The sequence below is a fragment of the Mytilus galloprovincialis genome, chromosome 5 (assembly GCF_965363235.1).
Source record: "Mytilus galloprovincialis chromosome 5, xbMytGall1.hap1.1, whole genome shotgun sequence".
NCBI classification, from domain to species: domain Eukaryota; kingdom Metazoa; phylum Mollusca; class Bivalvia; order Mytilida; family Mytilidae; genus Mytilus; species Mytilus galloprovincialis.
The window spans coordinates 32,751,680-32,768,250 of record NC_134842.1 but is presented as its reverse complement, the minus strand read 5'-3'; the positions used below and the strand labels follow the sequence as shown (position 1 = coordinate 32,768,250).

General features: G+C 31.1%; 1 protein-coding gene across 1 annotated transcript in view; it reads left to right on the top strand.

The window, feature by feature from the left end:
- Positions 1 to 1,864: 1,864 nt before the first annotated feature.
- LOC143075630 (transient receptor potential cation channel subfamily M member 8-like) overlaps positions 1,865 to 16,571 on the top strand; it is a 61,806-nt gene continuing 47,099 nt past the window's right edge. The window contains exons 1-5 of the mRNA XM_076251118.1: positions 1,865 to 2,016; positions 12,061 to 12,367; positions 13,193 to 13,302; positions 14,266 to 14,378; positions 15,641 to 15,807. Of these exons, the coding sequence (XP_076107233.1) occupies positions 12,089 to 12,367; positions 13,193 to 13,302; positions 14,266 to 14,378; positions 15,641 to 15,807 (669 nt within the window). The 5' untranslated portion in view covers positions 1,865 to 2,016; positions 12,061 to 12,088. The remainder of the gene's footprint in view (positions 2,017 to 12,060; positions 12,368 to 13,192; positions 13,303 to 14,265; positions 14,379 to 15,640; positions 15,808 to 16,571) is intronic.

The window sequence follows — 16,571 nt, the reverse complement described above, 5'->3', positions numbered from 1 at the left end:
CGTGTAGACTAAATCATACATGAGCCGATGTATCATACATTGTTCCTTTTAGACTTTTTTAATTGATATATACGTTTTAATATGTTATAAATCAAATATTAGAATTAAAGTCAAATAGGTGAACATGAATTTGACAGCTAATGCCCCTTTAAATTGTACGAAAGTTCTATCCATACTTTTTTTTTTATCAAAAGTCGTACATGTTTCTTCCTGTCCAACTCATAAGTAAATTAATTGTCACATATTGTTTACCTTTTTGTTCAGTTCTTATTGGCCATTTCTTTTTATTTGAACCTCACATAGTGAAACTTATAAAGAGACATTATATTTAGTGAACGTTAATACTCCCTGATTGACGTATCATATTTTGAATTGGAAGTAATTACTTTCATTATATCTGGTAAGTTAAATAAATTGTATGTAATTTTGGGGTATTTGAAGGAAATATGCAGTGCATGCTATGCAGTGTCTTCTGTTTAAAGATAAGTATATGCCTTTATAAATGATAAAAGTATGTGTATGGATTTTAGAATATTTGTTCTGAATCTGTAGTTTGGATGTAGAAAGGAAAAGGAGATTTACGAATAATTTTGAAAGTGAACATACTTTTTAGTAATATATGATTGTAAGTTTATTGCATATTTTGAATGCTCTTCAATTTTACAATTGTTTTGCTTTCTTACTATTTTGATCTGAGCATCACCGAGGATTCCTGTGTATACAAAACGCGCGTGCGTCGTATCAAGTTATAAGCCTTGTACCTTTGATAAATATTTACACCACTGGGTCGATGCCAGCCCAGTAGTCAACACTTCAGTGTTGGCATGCATACCAATTGTATGGTCATTTTTATAAATTAACTGTTTGCAAAAAGAATGAATTATCTGAAAAACAAAGATTTTCTGATTCCAGCTATAGATTACTTAAACATTAGTTGGCACAACCTTAAAGAATTTTGGGTACCCAAAGTTCTTCAACTTTATACTTGTTTGGCTTTCTAACTACATGTATTATAATTTGAGCGTCATTGATAAGTTTTATGTAGACGAAACACGCGTCTGGTGAATTATTGAAATAGGACTTTGAAATTGCCTTATGTAAAACAAGTATTCTTAAAGACGCTTTATGAGTTTATTGTTCTTGTGCTTCGTGTCTTTCTGATGCTTTAAGTCCTTCCCCAATTGATTTTGTTTTATAAACACCTGTCGGGGACCTGTTAATGTTTACAACTTTGTCTATTGATAATTGTCGCATCGGAAATAGAATAACACCTACATCAATGAGCCTGAGTGGTAACCATTGCTTGATGTCTAACAAAGTTTTTTTTCTCCAATGCCCTAAGCTACCGTCTCCTTAAAAATAGTCTTTTTGCGACATTATTGTAATGCAAAATTGTAAATTTAACATTACTTCATAAAGTTCGCACTGAAGGATATTAAATCTAACTAATTATTTTAAAAATACAATTGAAACTTATCTTATTCACTTAAACATTTTTATGATTTATAATTCATTATGATCTCAGTAAATTTTATCAAATATCATTGACTTTCACAATTTGTCTTGTTGAACCTACTTTGTTTCTTAACATAATTAGCTTCCACTGGCAATTCTATTTTAAATATTTCGTCCAGAATTTCACTGCAATCTAATATGCATGTAGTCAGTGCATGTATATCAGATATATGTGCACATTGAAACAGGTTATAGGAATCATTGAATTCCTATCTATGCAGATTAAAATCTATACATTATCAATTTGTGTTTGTTGGTATTTTTATAAATCAGCGAACCACATAATAGACTGAAGGGAAGACATTTAAATATATCCTACACATTCGTTTGTTTAGATAGTATTGACTTTGGTAGTCATTCTTGTCTATCAAAATTGAATGGTTACTAGTCTTAATTCATACCCGTTTCATGTGGGACGTTAAAAAAGGTATTCCTTTCCCATATATCAAAGAGGCGATGTCGTAAGTTTGTTTCGCAAAAGGAATTAAAAGCTGCCTCAGAGTAAGTTTTTTTTTCAATTATAAATTATAAATACAAAAGGCGATGCGCGATAGTAATGCATACAGTTTTGTTCAACATGTCATTGTACATTTTGTTTACTACAATTGGGGTCTAGAAGGGATTAACAGAATATATTATTAGGGGAACAAAATGCAAATTAAAGGGCAATACTACAAATGATAAAAAGAACATTACAATAAAGAATTAAGAAAAATAGGCAAACACAATAAAGAAAAAGAGAATACTGGAGTGCTTAAGAATAATAAATATAGAATAAGAGGAATAATTAATATCGAATAAACAAGAGGAATAATAAATATCGAATAAGAGGAATAATAAATAGAGAATAGAGAATATTGTCTAAAAATGATAAAATAAAATACAGAAATAAAGGACTTCCCCTCCCGATCTTCTGTAGTATAATAAGTATTTTTTTTTTAGAATAAAAAGGATGAGGAGCAATGCTATAGTAATATCATATCGCTATGTATCTTCATTTATTTAAAATATGCTATGGGTTAAGGAATCTCTTTTCAGTTCTTGTGCACCCAAATCATTTCTTATCCGAAATACTACCATTTATTCGCATTTTAAAAAAGACGTTATAATACATTCCTTTTACCGGTATATTTAAATAGTTTATCTTATACATTTACAATCGACAAGTTAAAACAGTTTTTTAAAATGGCATTTCAAGGTTTCCAAGAGCCATATGGATACGGTTATTCATTTGTTCACTTTAACGCAAATCTTATTAACAAAATTTAGAGATCTTATATCACATAGTTTATTATTTGTGATGAGATCAACATGCTATTTTTTTATAATGTGTATGCTATGCTATGAATGAATAGCCACTCGCTTTACGGTTCGTTAAAATAACAGATCTTTAAGATAGAACATTAATGCATCGGACTGAAACTATGTTACGGGGTTTTCAAAGATTGAAAGAATTTGAAAAAAAGCATAAGCGAAATAGATTCATATAGTTATTAAAGGTAACAGAATTATAATCTAGTACGACAGACGCGCGTTTCGTACACATAAGACTCATCAGTGACGCGCATATCAAAATATTTATAAAGCCAAACAAGTATATAGTTGAAGAGCATTGAGGATCCAAAATTTCAAAAAGTTGTGCCAAATACGGCTAAGGTAATCTATGCCTGGGATAAGAAAATCCTTAGTTTTTTTTCGAAATATTCAAAGTTTTATAAACACAAAATTTATAGAAATGACCACATTATTGATATTCATGTCAACGCCGAAGTGTTGACTACTGGGCTGGTGATTTCAAATTTCAGATAAGAAAATCCTTAGTTTTTTTCGAAAAATTCAAAGTTTTATAAACACAAAATTTATAGAAATGACCACATTATTGATATTTATGTCAACACCTAATGTTGACTACTGGGCTGGTGATTTCAAATTTCAGGTATGAAAAACGCTAGGTATGAAATCATGAAGTGTAATACTTATTTACTAGAAGTGTATCTATACCACTGCTGTTGAACTATGGACTTTTGACTATAAGTATCATCAATAGTTAGTATTGAAGTAAAAAAGTAAAATCACAAATATACTGAACTCCGAGGAAAATTCACCAAGGGAAGTCCCTAATCAAATGACAAAATAAAAAGCTCAATAACAACAGTTACTATCATATTCCTGACTTGGTACAGGCATTTACTTATTTAGAAAATGGTGGATTAAACCTTGTTTTTTTTAACTAGCTAAACCTCTCAGTAGTATGACAGGGAGACGTATTTATATAAGAGTACTGCTTTTGTTTCCTAATTCCAACTATTGAATCTTTTGTATATTTCGTATTTATGTCTTTACCCTTGTAGCGTTATATATAACTATTTCGTTCATAAAATATGTTTACAGTATGACAGTCGCTTCAAATTTCATTATATTGACATCGATAAACAAACAGACATAAAAGGTTAAAAATGTCAAAAATAGGGGTACAGCAGTCAACATTGTGTTATAATCTTAATTACAATAAAAACAAACAAATATGTATCAAAGAAGAACAAGAAGGCAAAATCAAATTTAACAACCACATTCATTGCTTGTTTATTATACAATTTTATCTATCCATGTTAAATCCACCCATTAAGAAATGAAAAATTTTAAGGGCTGGGACCGAATCCTCACCCTGACAGGCAGATTCTTTCTAAAAACTTCCGGTTTTGAATTAAACATATATTGTATAACAAATGTTGAAATTTACGCAAGCTTATTTAAGTATTTCTGTCACGTAGTGTTGTCCGGCATATATTTCCTAAGCCGTTTTTGGCAAAACTTTTTAGGCGTATTAAATTAAAAGCTAGCTACCTTTGATAAATATTAAGCAGTATTGTTTTTATGTTCTCATATAAGCAGAAGGCTTAGATAGCCATAAAACTAGGTTTAAATCAATCATTGTCATGAACCATATCAGAAATATGACAGTTGTTATCAAATAATCCGTTTCCATGTATATTGGCGTTTGTTGTTGTTGCATTCAGTGTTCCTGCTGTTACTTTTGTTTCCTCTTACAGTTGAAGTGTTTCCTTCGGTTTTAGTTTGTAACCAAATTTCTTTTCTCTCAATCGAATTATGACGTTTGAACAACGGTTTACTACTGTTGCCTTAATGAATCCAGAAAAGCGCGTTACCTAGATAAGGCCGTTAGTTTTCTCGTTTGAATTGTTGTACATTGTCTTATCGGGGGCTTTTATAGCTGACTATGCGGTATGGGCTTTGCTCATTGTTGAAGGCCGTACGGTGACCTATAGTTGTTAATGTTTGTGTGATTTTGGTCTTTTGTGGATAGTTGTCTCATTGGCAATCATACTACACCTTCTTTTTTATATTATGAGTTAAAAGCCCTTTTGGTATCATTCGTCTATCTTTGTTTTTTTTTTAGACAAAACGCTTGTCTGGCGTACAAAACGATAAGCCTGGTATCTATAATGAGTTTATTTATAAACTGTTATTTTCATGTAGCTGAGGAATCAAATGTTTGAAACAAACATATTCAAGTATCACATGAAACAACTTAGTATCAATCAGAAAAAAAGAGGAAAACATTATTACCGTTTTAGGATACAAGAGGGACGAAAGATATCAAAAGGACAGTCAAACTCATAAATCTTAAATAAACTGACGACGCCATGGCTAAAAATGAAAAACAGTCAAACAGACAAACAATAGTACACATGACACAACATAAAAAACTAAAGAATAAACAACACGAACCCCTCTATAAACTAGAGGTGATCTCAAGTGCTCCGAAAGGGTAAGCAGATCCTGCTCCACATGTGGCACCCGTCAACATAAAGTCAATTTCCGACTGACTTATAAAAATCATAACGATATTTAGGTAACGGCTATTGCACTGCAGATAAATGTAGTTTTAATACATTCGTTGTGTTAAACTCGTCAAATTCTTATGTTAACCTCGTCAATAATCGCAGGGTCAAACTTTAAAATTCAATTTATAAAGGTTTATTTGAATGTAATGGTGTGTATATAGTTCTCTCCTTTTTGATAATATGAATGACAAAATATTTTCAAGGTAAATACTTTTTTATACAGAGTGTCTCATTTCAAAACTCTTTTACATTCTATTTAATTAGTAAGTTAAAGAACATTATATGTATTCTAAGTTACTACACAATCGTATGTTGATGCCACCACAATCAATACATTATATGACACATGTTAAAGACCTCCAGGCTTTTATAAATAGATTTTCATGACAGAGAACAAAGAAATAATCGTATCCGTGTAGCGTTTTGAAACTTTGAAACGTCATTTAAAAATCTATTCAGATATTCTAGGTAAATTGAAAGTTTTATTATGTCCGTTTTGAAAAGAGAAACAATGGTGGTATTCAAATTGTCAAGGTACACATGAATATCGAAATGATATATATTTTATATTCATGAAGATACACAGCGATATGGTGTTATTATCAAAGTACATTTTTTTTCTATTTGAAATTACATTTGTGTTTGCCGCTATGTACCATAAATTAAAAATCTTTTCTATAAATTCTAAGAAAGGTATATTTAACATGTCCGATTTTAAAATAGTCTTGGATTCCAGGTATTCAACATTGTATAATTACATTTGAGTGAAAAAAAATATACTTATTTTCGGAAAGACTTTCTTTTGTCGAATTTTTGAATTCGACAATGACCGAAAGCAAGATGAAAACGATGACATTTAATATAAAGTTTATTTGACCGAAGTACATTTCTCGATAAACCTACACCAAGATCATTAACCTTGAGTATTTGCAATCCAGACATGTATAAGTTCCGAAGAGAGGCAGATCCGACCATTTTCAAAAGGGGGATCCCAACCTAGGATAAAGGTGGGTATGTCCACTTTCAATTTCACTGATCGTCCAAAAGAAAGGGGGATCCGCCACTGATCGAAGCACGTGAAGAGCTTTATGATCAATAAGGACCAAAAATAAAGGTAAATCCACTTGCTACTACTGCAAGGACTATAACGAACACGACATTTAAACATGTAATTATACTGTAACAAAATCTTACTGTACTTTATACTTTATGTACTATTTGACTTTTTTGTTCAATCCCATTTAATTAATCAATTCACATTCCATAGATTTAATACAAAGACGAAGACAAAAATGTCCAAAAAGTTAAATTTTCTCGGTGATAATATACTTGGTGTGAAGTTTAAACATTTTTTAAGATATGGATATAATGAATTGTTTCGAAGAATTAGATTTGTCTATTGATTATTAATCGATAGAAAAGAAAGACATGATAGACATTTATTTGAATTGTGAGCGTTTAAACATTTAAATTTTATTCAATTTGATTTTCTATTGAGAAGAAATTCCCTATCTTAATAACTAATTTAGTGTTATAACTTTTATGACATACTACATCGAATATCATATCCGTTTTTATGTTTTCCTTTATATTAATAAATTTTAATACAGGGGACAATGAATGTCACAAACATTATAATGTATGACCCGATCGTCAATCTAACGGATTCTTCCAAAGAAAAAATGACATCAGAAGTAAATCTTCTAGGCAATCTTTTACATCTTGCTTCTACATAGCTTTTCATAAAACCATGAAAATAAAAAAAAAAGCATAGATCTGTTTTATAATGGGCTCATTGGCACTAATACCACATCTTCCTATAGGATTAAACGAGGAGCTGTCTATAGATTAGTAGAGCTCTCCTTTCCCAATTTTAGAACTAACATGTTAACTTCAAATTCGCTAATGAAAATATTTTTTCAAGGTTTAACTTCTCTCTAGGAACTACAAAACGTTTATAAAACATATTCATCAGAAAATACCAAGACTTTCTTGAAAAATAATCCGTAATGATTTAATTTTGGATGTAACTCGTCTTCTGATTGGCTGACGTTATTTTGTTATGAGCCCTTAGACATAATTTAGTCATGTGACCGTGACGTCATCAACGTTTTTTCATGGTTTTCTACGGTTTAAAATGGAATTTAGAATTAAATTATAAGAAATTACTGTAATATTTTTTCTGTCTATTCGAAATAACATAAAAAAAATGTAGTGCACACTGTTAAATAACCCGCTACGCGCTTTATTCAGTGTGCACCAATTTTTTTTATGTTATTTCTTCATAGACAGAAAAAATATTACAGTCATTCCTTAATTAACTTCACAAATAAAACATGATAATCTTCTCGATTCTAGGTACTGACGTTGTTTATCATATTGATTACGTGTTCTAGTGTTTTTTATTTGTCTTTGTATGTTTAGTCCAATTTTGGTTACGTTAGCCAAAAGATTATTAGTTAAGGATCAAAATAAGCTAAAAATATTGATAGGTCATGGAGCTCTTTAAGATATTTTATTTATAAAATATGGTGGGAAAAGGCTGACTCAGACTTTTACCTTATATTTGCATTGGTATTATTTGGGTCTCAAATCAAAAAAAAGAAAATCAATAATCTACTAAAATTGTGTCAAATGATTTTTTAAGTCTTATGTTAAAATATAAAAAGGGTTTATGGGGCAAAATCTTTTATAGTGTATCGTATAGAAAACACCACGGAGTCGGAACCTTTGCGCGTCTGGCGTATATACTAAATTTAGTCCTGGTATCTATGATGAGTTTATTTACAACCACTGGGTCGATGCCACTGCTGGTGGAGATTTATTTCCCCGAGGGTATCACAAGCACAGTAGTCAGTTCTGACATGAATTGTCATTGATATGGTTATATTTATAAATTAACTGTTTACAATTTTTTGAATTTATTGAAATACTAAGGGTTTTCTACCTCAGGTATAGATTACCTTAGCTGTATTTTGCAAAACTTTTAGGAATTTTGGTTCTCAATGCTCTTCAGCTTCGTACCTTATTTGGCCTTTTTAACTTTTTAGGATTCGAGCGTCACTGATGAGTCTTTTGTAGACGAAACGCACGTCTGGCGTATATACGGAATTTTGTCCTGATATCTATGATGAGTTTATTATCACGTATTCCAACACCTCACCTAATTACATCCTTAATTGATTTATGCAACACATACTTTGCGTGAAAAACAGCATGGAATGAAAAATCTAGATACGCAAATAATTTCAGGGCAGAGGGATCCTCAGGGAAGACAGAAAAATATTAAGAAACATTTTTCGGGGACAACATAATAAAATATTGTCATGGACAGAATTATGTGGTCCATGGACAATATTTCATGGAGAACATTATTTCATATGACACATAGAGCAAACGTGGACGTATTTTTTTTTATAGATAGGGCTACACTTTTAAAGAAGCAAATTCATGCATTTTTTGTCTTGGGAGACAATGTATTTTATAAATACGTCTGTTGTATTCTATATTAGATAATTTAAATCAAATCACAAAAGTATTTTTAACTAATTTAATAAATGTAAACAAATAATAGAAAAACAGATATTTTCTTATGGGGTAATTATTCATGACAAAACATCAGTACATGTACCGGAAAAAAACAGAACAAAAACAAAGTAAAAAAAGCATGTAACTTTATATTCTTCAGAGTTTTTCTTGTTCGCTATTCGATTTTTCTTTTATAAATGAAACACATGAATACTTGCAATGTTATTGGCAATTCTGATAGACGTTAATCAAAGCCTTTACAACAAATTTAAGTGTTATCTCCCATATATTGACCCAGCAGCGCTTAGCAGCGCAATAAACTTCCGGGTATCTTTTGATAATGTTCGTTCCGTCTTTGCTTTTGTTTCTTATGAGAATAAATTGAGATGTAATCTTGTACCAGGTAATGTATTCATCAGTATACAGTATAACAGCTATCATACGCATAATACACTAACAGCTTCTATGTTGATTATATATAAACTTGTAAACAGTGTAAACGTGAGGACGTGACTTTAAAAATCATAACAAGGAACATCATTCACCAGAAAGTTTGTGTTCACATATACTTTACCATGATTACAGCTTTTAACGCATCTACACCATATAGGAATAATGAACCTCCGGAAAACAATTATTCACTTTTTGTTTAATAATAAACATGATAAATGCAACTCTTTTTATTAATATGTGCGTTGAGCTTAAAACCCTGACAAAAGAGAAAGAATGAGACTATACAATAGTGAAATCAATACATCTTGTTAGTTTCTAGAACAAAAATAACCCAAACAGGTACTATTCAGCAAATTTTAATAGACAGTTTGAAATCATTATACATCTTTTGTTTAATGTGACAACTATGGCTTACACATGTCTCTTTGAAAAGTTTTACGTTGAAGACATTGTTTGAACTGAATCCCAGATAGTTTGCACTGGTTTGAAAAAGTTGACTAATTTTAGAACATATAAGCTTTTGAGAATTGTAAATGTTTCCCACAGCTTCTGTCTGCATTAAAGATTGTTTAACAATTTCCCTTTGGTTTGACAAATCAACCTTTACCGTAGCTCTCAACTGTATACAACTTCTTATGCCATTTATTTTCCCAAATCTAATGCTTTGGTTTTCTTTCTTGAATAATTCATTGGTGTCAAAACAAAATTAACTATTCTCTTATCTTTAATTATATCAAGCTAAATGTAAGAAACCTTCACAAATCACACCAAATACGACCATATGCCTAAACTTAATCATACTGAACATGCTGAACACATATACCAGAAATTAAATTTTTTATTTGCTCCAGACGCGTGTTTCGTCTACAAAAGATTTAATTGAAGATGGAAATGGGCTATTAATATATAATATGTCAAAGAGACAACAACCCGACCAAAGTGCAGACAACAGACAAAGGCCACCAATGTGTCTCAGCGCAGCAAGAAAATCCCTCAGATTATCCCTATACAATTGTGTACGAGTTTAGTAAAAATGGATGTCTCGCTGAACATTTAAAAGAAATAAAATTAAGAAGCATACAAGACTAACAAAGGTCAGAGGCTTCTGACTTGGGACAGGCGCAAACAGGCTCAATGGTTTAACATGTTATGTGAGGTGTCTACCTCTAACTAATGCAGAATAAAGACACATATAGCACATTAAAAGTCAGTTTAAAAGAAGTCCGAGTACGAAGTCAGAATAGGTAACGAAAGAAACAAAGCAAAAATGACAATGATCCATAAATTAACATAGGACAACAAGCAGGTACTGAAATGTCAGCTCCATACCTCAAACAACTGATTATGTCTTCATTATATGAAAAACAAGTAAATATCTCCCCCTTCTGAATTTATTCATAAAATATATGAGAACATAACCCATATTATACCAACAACTGGTTTTAGAATACATAAAAGGTATAAAGACTCATCAGTGACGCTCGAAATACAAAATTTAAAAAGGCCAAAATTGATTGAAGAACGACGCTGAAGAGAATTGAGGACCATAAATTCCTAAAAGATCGCATTTGAAATTGTCTATATACTGTTAAGGTACAGTCGATGTTGTTCTTAACTAGATAAAATCACTTACCGTTGTAGTACTCTAATAATTCAAATTTGTTCAAACATAATTATGAAATTCAGTAAATTTGTCGGCCAAAACAATTTGATAATGTCCAACGGGAAATAACTCAAATTGCTCTTACCAACTTAGGTAAAAGATGAATGACATAACCATTTTTTTTTATCAACGGCATGTCGCCATCACTTTTATTTCCAAAACAAGGGCAGGGCACCGTGAAAAATAAAAAGGGCGCTTTAGAATTCCAAAAACCCCAAGTAGGAAACACTAAATTTTCTTCATTATATTACTTCAGATATCTGATGTTTTCCACCAAATACCTTTTAAATCTGAGTTATTTTTGTCTCAGGTATATTGCGGTAGTTTCTTTTTTTATCCAAGTAAACGAATAAATTAATTCAAGGTTTATACGTCAGTTAAAGATTAAGGAGGTGCATTATGATTGCCTATACCACAAAAGCTCAAATAAAATAGATGTTATCTATTATAGGCAATTGTATCTTTATCATAAATGTACGATGGGTAAGAATAACACGAACAAATTTTTTTTGTTAAAGAGGATTAAGTTCTTATAAATATATTTTAAGCTACTGATTATTGTAACATAAACACAACAGTTAAATGACTGAGTCATCAACAATTTTCACATTTAACTAATCCTGAAATTAAAAAAATACAAAACATCACTATCAGTTTAAAACAATCCCTAATGTTTTGTTTTATAACTTTTGTTTTATCCTGACATAGGGCTGGACAATAAATACATCTTTAACAAAAATGTAATGCCTGTTAAAGAATTTCCATGTCATTAAGGAAATGCTTTCTTTAGGAAACGTTGAAAAACATGTTATGATTTTTAATTCATTAGTATATATCGACAATTCTACACATTTGCTGTGTGGGCGAAAATAAATGTGAACTGCCTGCAGAAAAACCCCATAGAAGAGATTTTTCATCGGAAGTAGGAGAAACTTTGAATCTTAACTACTGATCATGCTGACCATCTTATAGTGTAGGTTAATGTTGTATTTTTATGCCTCATCGTGTGACATGAATTTTGATATTTTGTTTCAGGTGAATTTGAAAACTATCCAGACTCAATATGGCAGGGATTGGATCAAAGATATATCCTAGTGATAAAAACTTCATGCCTTTTGGAGGGCAAGATTTCAGTATGCAGTCACAGTTTAACACAGGAGGGGGAACAAATTCAAGGATGACGATGAAAAGAGATGAATTGGATGAGAAAAGAGCTAAAACACAGGAAAGACTAACATTAGAGGATGTTAGATTTTCAGACATGAGAAAGAAAGTTCCTTTACTCGGAAGGGTCCCTCAAAGTAAAATGATGGCTTCAAATGTGGACGAAAGTTTTGAGCAGGTATATAACAGATATGAATAGACGAAGATCTTGGTTAAGTAAATTGTCACAGGCGAGGAAAAGTCGTTCGCCAATCATCATGTGTAATCCTGCAACCTGATCAAAGTCAGAAACCTGTAATTAGACAGTGTTTTTTTTTGAAAAAGTAAGGCTTTTCTACCTCAGGAATAAATTACCTTAGCTGTATTTGGCAAAAGTTTTAGGAATTTTTGGTCCTCAATGCTCTTCCATTTCGTACTTTATTTGGCCCGTTTAACATTCTTTGATTCGAGTGTCACTGATGAGTCTTTTTGGCGTATTTATAAAATTTTCATCCTGTTATCTATGATGAATTTATTTGCAACCACTGGGTCGATGCCACTGCTGGTTGAAATTTACTTCCCCGAGGGTATCACAAGCCCAGTAGTCAGCACTGTACTGGCTTGAGTTATCATTGACATGTTCATAATTATAAATTAACTGTTAACAAAACTTTTTATTTTTTAAAAAGTAAGGCTTTTCTACCTCTGGAAAAGATTACCTTAGCTGTATTTTGCAAAACTTTTAGGAATGTTTGGTCCTCAATGCTCTTCAACTTTGTACTTTATTTGGGCCTTTAAACATTTTTTGATTCGAGCGTCACTAATGAGTCTTTTTGAGACGAAACGCGCATTTCCATCCTGGTATCTATGAGGAGTTAATTTGAAAATGCTGAAGATCATATTTCGTTTTTTTTTTTATCGTTGATATAACTTTTATAAATAAGGTCACCAGAATTGGTTTACATTTATTATGTTAATTATAAGGCTTTTCTAATTAGATTATAGAATGAGCATTTTTTTTCAGCTAAAGGAGGAACATATTACTTTCATCAAACAAAATTTCAAGCAGTTAGAATGTCAAAAATTTGTTCCTGCACCAAATCAACACAAAATAGAGAAAACAGGGGTGTTAAAGTATGTATTGTAAAAAAGTTTCTTAATTTTCATAAACTTAGTATACATCAATACTTACTATCTAAATATATGAATAATACTCAGATGCATTGCTGGGTGACGAATGCAATGACACATATTCATTAAAGCTGTATAATTGATTTCAAGTTAAAATGCAATACGCATTGTAGTAGCTTTATTCCAAAATTTCTTCTTATAAACAAAAAAGTAAAATGGTAAAAAGGGAGACATGCACTCAATGAAAACAACAGCTAATATAAAAATCTATAACTTTTGAATGTAGCCATGAAATAATTTGTTCACGGTTTGTTTATATTCACTAGTGTTGTCAATTGTTAACCGGTTAACCGTCGAAAGGACTGAGTACCGAGTACAAAAGAGCTAGGCATTTTTTCAATATTAACAGATTTGATATAAATTAGCATTGAAATCATTAGATAAGTACTTCCTATTTGATTACATCATATTGATTAGAATAAAGACCGTCTACTGTGGATTTATTTTTTTCGTGGGTATCAAAACTTACATATCCGTGGATATTTGATTTCGTGGTTTCGTCAATCTCTGTATACAATGCCTATTGAAAATATGATATTCGTTGAACATTTGAATTCGTGGATCACTTGTGCCCACGAAACCAACGAAAATTGGTATCCGACGAATAATAATGAATCCGGATTTTTTTCTATATCGATTTATGAATTTTGTACAGTGATATACTATTGTTGCCTTTATTTATTTATGTGCTAAAAGAAAGGGTTATTTTTGGTATTGAAAGTATTAGATAAAATGTAGTCAACATTCTAGGTGATTGCTGATAATAAAAAATTAACAGTCTAAATGTAAATACTAAAAAAAAAGTAAAAACGGTTAGATTGACTTTACCCATTTCTGACTGTTGCAAACTCCTTGTTTTGCAAAATTTACAGGAAATTCTTTTATATCAGATTTATTTTGTTTTAGGTGTCACTGTGGAGAGGTTTTAAAAAGTCATATTCCACATGAATATAACGTATCTCCACACCCGTCAAAACGAAAAGTAACGTCATATAGATACGATAACCTAATTCCATCTGGTATGTTTTTAGATTTTTAACTGCTATATGGGAACCCACAGATTTATCATTAGATAATTACAGGCACATTAAATATATGATAAATCAACAATTTTAAAGTGACATTTTTACCATATAACAATTGTACATCAATATGTAGTAGTACGATAATAAATACAAAAACATTGAAAATCTAACATGGTCTTAACACAAGTGTAAAGACTATTTTCCAAATTTATTCTGATGAGGAATGAGAGTCATCAAACTCAATTGAACGAGTTGCTGCAATTCCCTTAGAAAATCCATTTTAAGAATTGTATTTAAATCAACCGTTCTACCCATTTCTACACCTGCAATTCCTGGTCAGATCTAGATAAAAGGGACGCAACATTCTTTTGTAGACGAAACGCGCGTCTGGCGTATATACTAAATTTAGTCGTGGTATCTATGATGAGTTTATTTACATGACTTGGGTTATTAAGGTTTATAAACTACAAATCATACCTAATATGAATAAATATACTCATCATATACGAGACTTAAATTTTGTATTTACGCCAGAGGACTATTTTGTCTACAAAAGACTCATAATTGACTCTCGAATACATAAGGTAAAAAGACCAAATAAATTAAAAAGTTGAAGAGCATTGAGGACCAAAACTTCTAAAAGTTTTGCCAAATAAAACTGAAGAAATATATTCCTGGGGAGGAAAGAGTTAGTATTTCAAACATTCGAATGTTTTGTAAACTGTTAATTTATGAATATGGCTATATAAGTGATAATTCATGTCAGCATAGCACAGTAGTGCTGATTACTGGGATGGTGATACTCTTGTGGAATTCTTCCAGCAGTGACATCGACCCAGTGGTATAAATTAAGTCATCATAGATAGCAGGATTAAATTTTGTATTTACGCCAGGCGCACGTTTCGTCGACGAAAGACTCATCAGTGAAGCTCAAATCAAGAAAAGTTAAAAAGGCCAAATATTTTACGAAGTTGAAGAGCATTGAGAACTAAATTTACATTGTTCGTTTTAATTCACAAAGTGGAACACAAAGACAATAAGAAAGTTAAAATCACTTGACACACAAATGAAGAGATATTTCGAAAATTTCGTACTTCATGTAACTATAATTGTTAACTTCTTTGTCAATCGGTCTTTGGTGAGGACTTTTTCATTTGCAATTGTTATCTTTAAATATGCAAGTAGATTAGCTGTCAAAATGTTCTTAATTAATACTTACATGAAATGTTTGACTAAATTGTGAATGTATTTGATAGATTGGAAGCCTTATATTGATCCCAACAATCTTGGATCTAAACCTCCTGAAAAGTTCCCTATAGTGGAATGGAAAGCTGATCAGGCCATACAAGAAAAAAATACAACGTCTTTTGGTAAAATAAAATTTACAGGCATGGAACAAGTTGGTGGCATGAAACCTGCAAAGGTATGTTGATTTAGTCATATTTTGTTTTAAAAATGAGAATAAAATAACTCACCACAGACACAATGAAGAAAATGTTGTACGCTTGGCATGTTTCGTCGGCAAAAGACTCTTCTGTGACGCTCGAATTGCAAATACCAAACGTCCAAATAAAGAACAAGATTATAGAGGTTGAGAACCAGAAATTCCAAATGATATTGCCATATATAGATAAGGTAAGATATATATAGAAAATCTGTATTATGTTAATATGTTTCAATAGTACATTCATAACTATAATTAAATCCATACCCATGACCTTAGTTTGACCATGAGGAATGACGAGTTGAAAACATTTGGTAATGGAACAGCACTAACTTATTAGACGAATTACCAAGTGAGAAGTCATCTTATTAAAAATTCATTGCATGCGTTGATTGCTAATTTTGAAAAATGAACTCTTCATGAGTTATTGCCCTTTTAGAAAATATTTAAGTTAATATATAAATTAGGTTTTGACAATTAATACTTTCACTGATCAGGAGTCATAATTCTTGAAAGATTAAAAGAAAAACCAATTAGTATCTGTTCAATGCAATAACTTTAAACCAAAGCTTGTAAAATTTAAACAAGTTGTTTCATTGCATGCGTTGATTGCTAATTTTGAAAAATGAACTCTTCATGAGTTATTGCCCTTTTAGAAAATATTTAAGTTAATATATAAATTAGGTTTTGACAATTAATACTTTCACTGATCAGGAGTCATAATTCTTGAAAGATTAAAAGAA